The sequence below is a fragment of the Ursus maritimus genome, unplaced genomic scaffold (genome assembly GCF_017311325.1).
Source record: "Ursus maritimus isolate PB19 unplaced genomic scaffold, ASM1731132v1 scaffold_2, whole genome shotgun sequence".
Lineage (NCBI taxonomy): Eukaryota > Metazoa > Chordata > Mammalia > Carnivora > Ursidae > Ursus > Ursus maritimus.
The window spans coordinates 36,841,105-36,850,705 of record NW_024424452.1 but is presented as its reverse complement, the minus strand read 5'-3'; the positions used below and the strand labels follow the sequence as shown (position 1 = coordinate 36,850,705).

At 62.9% G+C, this 9,601-nt stretch overlaps 1 protein-coding gene across 1 annotated transcript; it reads right to left on the bottom strand.

The window, feature by feature from the left end:
- Positions 1-3,179: 3,179 nt before the first annotated feature.
- Positions 3,180-9,562, bottom strand: PRSS27 (serine protease 27). Its single transcript, XM_040634548.1, has 6 exons — positions 9,520-9,562; positions 6,291-6,317; positions 5,461-5,623; positions 4,388-4,659; positions 3,914-4,083; positions 3,180-3,487 (listed from the first exon to the last, which is right to left on the bottom strand). Exons 1-6 carry the CDS (start codon positions 9,560-9,562, stop codon positions 3,194-3,196), a joined length of 969 nt encoding a protein of 322 aa, XP_040490482.1. The 3' UTR covers positions 3,180-3,193.
- Between the last annotated feature and the right edge of the window lie 39 nt (positions 9,563-9,601).

Below are 9,601 nucleotides of genomic sequence, written 5' to 3'. Positions count from 1 at the left end.
CCCCCCCCCCCCCCCCCCCCCGCCTTTGCTTGGTTGTGTCCACCCAGCAGGTCTTTCTGGCCTCTTAACATCCTCCCCAGAGCGGGAGGCAGGGCTGGCTCGTGGGCCTGGGGTTTCTCCATCCCTGGGAACCTGTGCCCTCGAGCCGGCCATGTGCCGAGACTCCTGTTTGCCTTGGAGCTTGTGTGGTCAGTGGCCTGGCTGGGGGCAGACACGGCCCCGCTCCAGCCCCTGGGTTTGGGAGGGAGTCGGTCTCTGGCTTTGACTTGCACGCACACCCGTTCTTTCTCTCCTGTGTGCGTTCCCACCTGCCCTCACTTCTGAGCACCTGGCCTTGGGGTAGCTGCACCAGGCTCCTACCCCCCAACACACACACACACACAGATGCTCCAGGGCCAGTCCTGCGACCTCAGAGCTAGGGCTGACCCTTGGTCCTTGAGGCCAGAAGGGCCTGGGGTGCTGACCCAGCAGTTTTCCTTCCTGGGGCTCCCACGGGCTGATCATTACACGTGCACAGGTGTGGATTTCCATGCTCGGCTGCAGCCCCCGGAGAGGCTGGCTCCCTCCTCCTCCTGTTTGACCTGCAGGCCGCTATGGTTGCCCCAAGGTGGGCTTTTCACTGTGGGCCCCAGCCTCAGCCGGCAGACAGTCTTCTGGTCTTTGGCAGCAACATGGAAAGTTGTGTATGAGCTGCCCCCCTGCCCAGGGTGGGAGAGGGGATGGTGACAGCAGGGCGGTTTCTCCCCTGTCCCTGTCTCAGCACTCGTCCGCTTGCTGTGGGTGTCACCTGCATGAGAGAAACCTCTCCCTTGAAACCCCTAGCCTCTGCGAGAGTGTTTTCTCTTCCACTCTCTTGACTATCTGCCCCTGGTCTGGGTGGGCCCGAGTTTGGGGACCCCAGGGGATGGGGACTGTGCCCGGAAGGATCCTGACCAGACCCTTGCGCTGTAGCAGGGGCAGAAGGATGGGGGTGTTGGGAGTTCTCCAGAGCAGCAGAAAGCTGGAACGGCCGAGAGGAGGCACCAGTGGGGTGGCACGGCCGCCTCCGAGGGGAGCCTGGTCTCCACCTGGTCTCCCACGGTCAGTTTCGTCCTGGCCTCTCAACACAGAGGCAGCAGAGGGGCCTCCCTCCAGAGACCACTTAACCTTGAAGCTCCCTACACGCCAGCCCTGGGCCTGAGGCTTTTTCTACCCCCACAGTGTGATGGTGGGTTCACCCAGGCCTCTCTCCAAGGTTGCAGGACCCAGGCCGGCCCCTGTTCCCAGCCAGGATGACCCAGAACTTGTCCCTAGGCTGCCCTCAGGACACCCGCAGCCTCCCTCTCCCTCCACCCTCACCCCATCTGGACCTCAGTGCACCTGCTGCCCCCGCCTCCCACCAAGGGACTTGGACCCATGTGGTCTGGAGAAGGAGCTCATCAAGCCACCTGGTCCCTAGAGGGCCACTGAGCAGCCAGCAGGGAGGTGGGGCCCTGGGAGCCTCTGCCAGTGCCTCCCCTCCTGTCCTTCCTGCCTGGTGTTAGGGACGCGCCCAGACACAGTGGAGCACGGAAGGGAATTCGTGTTTGTTCCCAGTCTGTCCCCGGGGCCAGTTCGCAGCAGGTGCTTGCTAAGTGATTATTGATCCGTTCCAGAAATATCCAGGTCTGCTTTCTTCCTGGCACCAGGCCTGGGCAAGCTGTGCCTTTGTGTGTGCCAGCGATTGTGTGCACGGGTGCGTGTGTGTGTGCGCGTATGCGCACATGTCTGCATGCGTGTGCATGGGTGGGACGCAAGGCAGCCGGAGACCTGGCCCTGTCTTCCTAGAAGGTTCGTCCAGTGGATGTTGCTGAGCTCACAGGCAAGCCCAGGTACCTTTCAGGAATCGGGCCGCACGAGGGAGCTGGCCATCTGGCTGGAGAGTGGCCTGCTGTGGACGCACCGGGCCGGCGGCAAGCCTGAGACCGTCTCCCAGGGCAGCTGCGCCGAGCAGGCCTGAGCAAGGCTGGAGCAAGCTGGGGACCTGAGCTCTGGGAACCTTTTGTGCTGGATTCCTGGTGGCAACAGGCCACAAGAGGGGGGCTGCAGATCTAGGGGGCTGGTGGTGGATTCTAGCTCATTTCTGAGTTCCCGGGGAGCCTTGCACAATCCACTGAAGACTCCGGCTAGTATGGCCTGAACCCTAAACCCTGTGGAAGGAAGAAGGAGTGGGTCCTGGCCTTGGTCTGGGCAGACGGGCCTGTCCTGCTGATCTCCATGGCCCTCAGCGGCTTGCCCATGCAGTGTGTGGACTTGGGGCTCATGCTGGTTCCTGCATCCCTGAGGTTTAGAGAGGTCTGGCCTCCCAGGGTGTCGGGGCTGGTGGCCCAGGAGAGCTGTACCCAGGCTATTGCAAAGGGGGTCTGGAACCCAGGAGGGAGGCGGGCAGGCATGGGAGCCCAGGGGCAGGATGTACGTCTCTACCTTTCCCTGCCTTGATCTTCCACCACCCAGTCACCCCTCTGAGAGGCAAGTGGGGGCGCTCATCTCAGGGCTCAGAGAGGGTAGCAACTTGTCCGATGTCTCCCAGCAGATGGTGGGCTCCAATTCCAGCCCCTCCAGTTCCCTGCAGTTTTGGACTCACCACTGGGAAGTCGAGGCTGAGGGAGGAGATGGAGGAAAAGGAGCCAGGGGCCAAGAGGGACCCAGGGAACAAGGAGTCCCTGGGGGGGCCCAGGGCACCAGGAACAGCCCTCGCCTCCCCCCCCCCGCATTCCAGTAGGAAAGCACACACGTGGGTGAGTCACCCTGCTGATGTTAGAGGAGACCTGGGGTGATTCAGACAGGCAGTGGGGGCCATGGGAGAGCAAAGCCTTCCTCCTCGAGGACCCTCCAGTGGGCCCCCGCTTTCTCTGCTGGTATCTGTTGCTGCCCCCGGGGTGCCCTTCAGTGATACAGTGAGGACGGTGTTGGCAGCTGCTGAGGCAGGGCTGGGAGCCTGTGAGGGGATCCGGGAATGGGTGTCCAGTGAACCTGCCGCAGCTCCCTTCCCGCTGGGGAGCCTCACCCCCAGCCCAGCGGCGCAGCAGCCCCCCATCTGGTGTGCTGAGGCACACGGGGCAGCCAGCACTGAGGTTGGGTTTTTATTGGAGGATGAACATAAATAAAAAACAACGGCGCCTGACGGGAGAGAATGGGGTGCTATTTACAAATGTACAGCGTGGGTCCCCGGGGCTCAGAGTAGGGCGAGCAGGGCAATGAGGACTGAGAGGAGCACAGGGGCCGCCAGGCAGGGCACAGAGTTCCCAACGGGCGGCTTCTGGCCCCGGGGCCCCCGCGTCTGGCCACCCGGCTCAGCCTGTTGGAACTCTAGTTCCGGGATGATCCGACGGATCCAGGCATGGTGGGAGGTAACGCGGATGTAGACACCTGGGCGGTTCCGGCGGGCACAGCCCTCGCCCCAGCTGATCACCCCAGCCTGCAGCCATGACTGGCCCACCAGGCATACGAGGGGTCCCCCTGAGTCGCCCTGTGGGAGAAGCAGGGGCACAGTCAGAGCCCACGGGCCCAAAAGCCAGCCTCTGCTGCACCCAGGTTCACGCACACACACGCGGCCTTCCCTCGTCCCTCTCCTCAGCTCCAGGAGCGTCCCTGCCCCGGACCCCCACCCCACCACCTGCTGGCTGGTCCTTTTCTGCCCTGGGGTGCCCATTTCCCTAGCACCCCCAGACTGCCTGGCCTGATTCACCTACGAGGGGCTCTTGGAGGTTCCTGGCCCCACGGCAGACCTTACTAAACTGGCTGACTGTGCTGGGTGGGGCCTGGGAGTCCACTTCCCAGCTGCTGAAATGCCAGGCTCTGGTGTGGACCACGGCCCGCCTACGGGGGCCTCCTGGGCCCAGCCAGGCTAACTCCCACCTCCACGGGGGCCAGGGGAGCAGGGCTTGGCCCCTACCTTGCAGGCGTCCTTCTTCCCCTCGGCGAAGCCAGCGCACAGCATGTCGTCCTTGATGGCTTTGGGCTGGAAGCCAGACTCGGCATCTTTGCTATAGAGCAGGTTGCACCTGGGTGTGTCGATGATGGGCACGGCGAGCTTCTGCAGGACCCGCGGGTTGGGCAGGCGGTCTGGGGAGGGGGAAATAGCCTGCAGCTCAGTGCACAGTCTTCCCGAGGACCCCATGGCCCTGGCTTCTTGAGATCCACAGCTCTGTCCCCCCTCGTTTCTTGCTTGGGTTTAGGTTGGGCTCTCGCTGCCCCCCTTCTCCCCACTTGCCCCTTCTAAGCCCTGCTTTCCCGTACCCACCCCACGTTGGGGGAGAGATCCACGTGTACCAGTCAACAGAAGACTGTTGGTTCAGAGTGGTCCCCCCACAGACTGCCCTTCCCCAGACCTGGCCCCCACTCCCCACCCCCAGCTCTGCCCCATTACCTTCCTCACTGGGGCTGCCCCAGCCAGTGACCCAGCAGTTCATGCCCGTCTCAAAGACGACGGAGGGGTCAGGCACACACACGGGGAGGATGTAGTTGGTGAAGGTCACCGGTGCCTCCAGCTCCACCAGGGCCACGTCGGCACTGGAGGCCATGCCCTGGTACAGGGGGTTGCTCTCCACCCGCTTCACCCGGGCAAACACAGCATGTGGGCCTGGCCTCACCAGCTGCCGCGCCCCAAGCAGGACCTGGTACAGGGATGTCTGGGAGGTGCTGGTGGGGAAGAGCAGAGGGCTGGTGTGAGACAGAAGAGGGACTGGGAGGGGTCGGATGGAGCCTCGAAGCAGGGAGGGGCTGGGGTGATACCTCTGCTACCAGCCCCCCGCCCTCACCCCTGTGCCTGCACACGGTCTTCAGAACCGTCCTCTCCTGGGGCACGTACAGTACGGTTAGACTGAAGCAGCTTTAATTCCTGGCTTTAATGCCCAGACCCACCCTTGGCTGGCCAGGTGACCTTGGGTAGGTCACCCCGCAAGTTCTCTGTGACTCAGTTTCCTCCCTGTAACAGTCCCTACATGAAGGGGTTGAAAGTGGTGCCTACACGAATGGGTTGAAAGAGGTGCCGCGCACAGGCTGCAGCTGGGGGCCAGCCCATGAGCCTTGGGCAAGCAGCCTGCTCGCTCTGAGCCCACGTTTCTGAATTTAAGATGTGAGGTTGTCAGAGAATCCCTGTGCTGTGGTGAGGCAAGAGCTCAGATGAGGGTCTGGGGCCGGGCGGCTCCTAGTATGGTGGCATGGGGGACCTCAGCCCAAGGGCTCATCTGGAACCCGAGTCCCGGTCGGAAAGGGAGTGTCCTGGATTCGAGGTGTGGGAGGGGGGCAGGGAAGAGGGCCAGGATATGGGCTGAGCCTGCCAGCATGGCGGGGACATGGCCCCAGGCCTGGCACAGCCCCTCACTGTCTAGACGAGCAGCAGGGCGAGGGCCGGGCTGCGGCCGTGGCGCTGTCCGAGGTGCTGGAGCCCGGAGACACCCTTGCCGGGTGTGGAGGGAGCCTGGGGGCCGGCTGACTCACTTGGAGAAGCAATGCGCGGCGGTGAGGACCCATCGCTCTGTGATGAGGCTGCCCCCGCAGAAGTGGCTTCCGTTGCGCTGGATGCTGACCTGCCAGGGCCACTCGCCCTCCAAGGCGTCCTGGCCGCCCACCATCCGGTTCAGCATCCTTGGGCGCCCGCACACTAGGGGACAAGGCGGGGGTGGTGCTCACTAGGGGCACTTCTGATTCCCAAACCCACACTCCAGCTTCCATTTTCTGCCCAGTTCTGGGCCCTCTTTACCCTTGACCTGCACGGAGACCTTGGGCAGGTCAGGGGTGTGGGCGGCTGGCTGGTCACAGGCAGACACCTCACGGCTGTAGGAAAGCCCCCGTGCCCTTCACCTCTGAAACGGTGACCTCAGACCTACCTCTCTAGTCATGAGACACGGAGAGGGTTCACATAATTCTCAGAAAGGTCTTATCCCAGGGCCCAGCAAATAGAGGCTCCCGGAGGGGCAGTGGGCGCTGGGAGGGTCCCACACAGCATTGGTGACCCTGCAGGGTCTGTTACTGTTACAGCAGAATGGTCTTCAGATTGTCCTTAGCCTCTTTGCAGTCACTTTTCCCTGCCCACCTCCTCTTGCTGGGCTCCTGTGCCCACTGCACCGCGTGCCAGGCCTTCCTCGTCCTCTCCTGTCTTGGCTCTAATTCTGCAGAGCCACAGCTGTTCCTTACTTTGGGATTCCCTGTGCCCCAGCCCTTGATTCTGGGTCCCCCTCTGGGGGGTGTGTGTGAGCCTCTGGCCAGTCTTGCTGCTGTCAGACCAGCCCCTGCCCTTGTCCCCCCATCCAGTGGCCTTGGATGCTCACCACTTGATGCCGTGGCTCCTTGAGTCCCTGGAGGTGAGAAAAAAGGGGGTGATCAGCCAGCTTTGCCAAAGCCAAGGTCTGCTTCTCCCCTGCCTACTACTAGTCAGGGCAGCCCCTCCTCTGCTCCACTCCCAGCCTCCTGAGGACACCGAAGGACAGTCCATGGAGGGACCTGGCAGGAAAGGCCGGGGGCTTCCATGTCCCTGGAGGCCTAGAGCTTACCTGCAGGGGCTGACAAGCTCCCTGCCACACAGGAGCCAGTCAGGACCCCCATCATGGCTGGACTCTGCTGCTTCTCCTGTCCTCCGGGTCTCTCCCTCCACGCCCTCCACCCGTCCCTGTCTGGAAGCTTTGGTGCCGGGGGGGGGGGTCTGCCTGCCCCCCTGGGACAGTTTGGAGATGGGGTCAAGCAAGAGGCCCCAGAGCGGCTCACACACACTGCTCCAGCAAGAGCCAGCCTCCGTAGGGTTCTTCCCGGAGTCTCCCTCAGGCCTCTGTGGTCCCCGGGGAGCAAACAGAAGCCAGCCGGTGGCATCGTGGGTCAGTCCCCCCGAGATTCCAGGCCCCCAAGGACTGAACACCCGTCACGCGTCTCAGTATGTTCTGTAGTTGGCACCCAAGACCCCCTGCTGGGCCACCCTCCCAGGGGAGGGGACAGGCAGAGGGGTCGGAGTAGTGCCCCTCTCCCCAAGACCCGTCACCCCCCACATCCCTGGACACAGGGAGGCACACGGGAACCTCCACCCCAGCCCAGTGTCAGCAACACTCCAGAAACACTTGCCGGTCTCCCAGCGCCCCCAGCATATCTGGTTCATTGGGGGCAAACCTGATCAGAACTGGGGTGGGGGGCTCAGGACAGCTTCTCCCCACCTCAGCCCCAGCCCCTCCGGTGACCAGAGGGTGTGGTAAGTTCGCTAGCAGTCCCATGGAGGGGAGGGGCCGTGGGGTCTGAGCCACACATCTCCATGATGCTGGGGGTTTTTACAAGGACCCCCCCGTCCGAGGGGTGCGCTCCCCAGTGCTGAGGGTGGGGTTGGCGATGAAGCAATGACGGGAGGAGCTGGACAGCGGGGGGCGGGGGGGCGCTGAGCAGGCACGGGCAGGACTGGCCGTCTTCCAAGTAGGGGTGCCAGGCAGAAGTGTGGGGGCAAGCATGTTGTCTGCCCAGGCCGGTAATGGGGACAGGAAGTCTGCCCTGGACATTCCAGTCCCTGGTTCGTGTTAACAGGTGCCCTTTTAAAATGCCAAAGTCCCCTGGGAGGTCTGTTCCCTGCAGCCCCACTCACCTAGTATAAAATGACTGCATTGGATGGAAGACGCCCAGCCAGCTGCTCTTCCTAAGCCCTGGCGTTCTGCTCGGTAGTCGGTGTTCACCCCAGTCCCCTTGGGAACTGACCTTCCTTCAGGTTCATTCCCTCCCCGTGCGGATTTCCCAGGGCCTTCCGCTTCCCCCACAGCCACCCGCCCTTCCCTTACATGCAGATGCCTCTGTAGTCCACACCCAGGATCAAGTACGCACTCCTGTGGCCTGGTGGACAACCCCCTTGAGTCTTCGCAGACTTCCTCAAATCAGCTTCATGCAACTCTCTGTTTCTCACACAGCCTGAGCCTTCTGACCTGTGAGTGCTTGCTAACAACGCCCCTCTGCCTAGAGGCCCTTAGCTCCTGGTCTCTACTAGTGTGAATCCTACGGGTCCTAATCCAGATCAAGGCCCAAGTGAAATGCCACTGCCTCCGGGCAGCCCTCCTTGCTTGTGCTGTCTGTCTAGGAAGCCTGGCTCCCACTCCTGAGCTCTGTCCACCTGCTGGGCCACACAGAGCTCTGCCCACCTTGCTGTGGGGGGAGTACCATAGTTTCATCTCACTTAGGGGCCCAGAACCTCAGTCCAAGCAGAGCCCCCTTCCAGGGAATGTATAGAAGGACAGAAGGAGGACAGCTATGGGGGCAGGGCTGACCAGGAAGGGCTACTGTGGAGCCTTGGGCTCTGCAGGGTGGGTGCCCTGTCAGGGGCTGGGTGAGCCACCCGGGGGGGGGCCAGTGTGGGCCCAGGGTCCCCATGCTCCTGTAGCTGGTCAGGGCTCAGCTGGTGGGGATGGTAGAGACCCAGGTTTCTAGGAGGTGGGGAGTGAGGGTGGCATTGAAGGAGCCCACGACTCCTGTTCACAACTGTTTGTAAGCCAGATGCAGGCTGCTGTTTCATCTTTGGCAATGATTGCGATTACTCACCCCATTAGGAGCAATCACGGTATTACAGCCTTACTGGAGATGGGCTTCCTTCAAAAACGTCATTATCCCCATGCCAGGAAACCAGGAGGCAGAAGCCAGGCAGCAAGGGTTGGGGAGGCCCTGTGGAGCCTGGGGAGACTGGGCCTCCCCGCCGAAGTGCCGCCCTGGTGTCCTCTGACCCCTGGTAGGAAGCCTGAAGCCCCAGCAGAGTCGAAGCCGGGGTGACCTGGCCCAGCCCTGGGAGGTAACTTGAGGACAGGGAAGTGAGGTGGCACCGGGCTGGCCAGGCTAGCCCAGGAATGCGGGAGTGTTTCCCTGGCAGGGAGCAGCCCGCCCTCAGGGAAGGGGCCTGGCAGGTGGGGTCCCCCTGGCTGGCACCTGCTGACCCTGACCCAGGATTGGGAGAGGGGAGGAGATGCAGGCCTCGCTCCTCCCCACACATCCTCCCAGCCTGGTGGGAGCAGGAGCCCGCACCCCTAGCTCCCCACTCCCCGGTGAGCCCTTACCGGCCTCCTGGGGGCTCTGGCTCAGGTGGCAGCTCAGCCACCCCCCCCCCCAGCCCAGCAGAAGGGGATCCAAGGCTTCGGAGCCCAGTGGCCCCGAGTTCAGATTCTGCACACATTCAACCCCATGTCTTTATCTGGGGGACGGGAAGAGACTGAGATGGAAGGAAGCAGAAACCCCAAACCCAGAGCTTGGCCCATGAACGCCAGAGACAAGCCAGGGAACAGGGCGAGGAGAGCCCCTCCCATGTTTCTGCTCAGGGTCCTCTTGGACCTGTGCCTCCAGCCCCATCCTGCCTCCTGCAGGTCACTGCCTCAGGAGTGAACCCTTGAGCCTTTCTCCCTGCTCAGCAGGCCGCCCACTGGGGCAGGAAAGGGAGGCTGGTGCTGCAGCCTCAGGTCTGGCTAGGGAGTGGGGGATTTTGCGAGCTCCAGGCAGGTCAGAGGGCGCCCCTCTGGGCAGGAGGGGGACGGACTTTCTGCAACATCCAGTACTCACCAAACCACAGCAGGAGCAGGGCCATGGCTGGCAGCCGCCTCATGATCTCAGGCCGGCTGGGGCACCGAGTCGGGGGGGGGGG

What these genes read in the sequence shown, in the direction of transcription:
- PRSS27 (XM_040634548.1), bottom strand. Translation starts at nt 9,562, where the DNA reads ATGAGGCGGCTGCCAGCCATGGCCCTGCTCCTGCTGTGGTTTG. An exon ending in GCCGCGCATTGCTTCTCCAA is followed by an intron (nt 4,660 to 5,460) that starts GTGAGTCAGCCG and finishes CTTCCCCACCAG; the next exon opens with CACCTCCCAGACATCCCTGT. An exon ending in GGGCAGCCCCAGTGAGGAAG is followed by an intron (nt 4,084 to 4,387) that starts GTAATGGGGCAG and finishes CCCCCTCCCCAG; the next exon opens with ACCGCCTGCCCAACCCGCGG.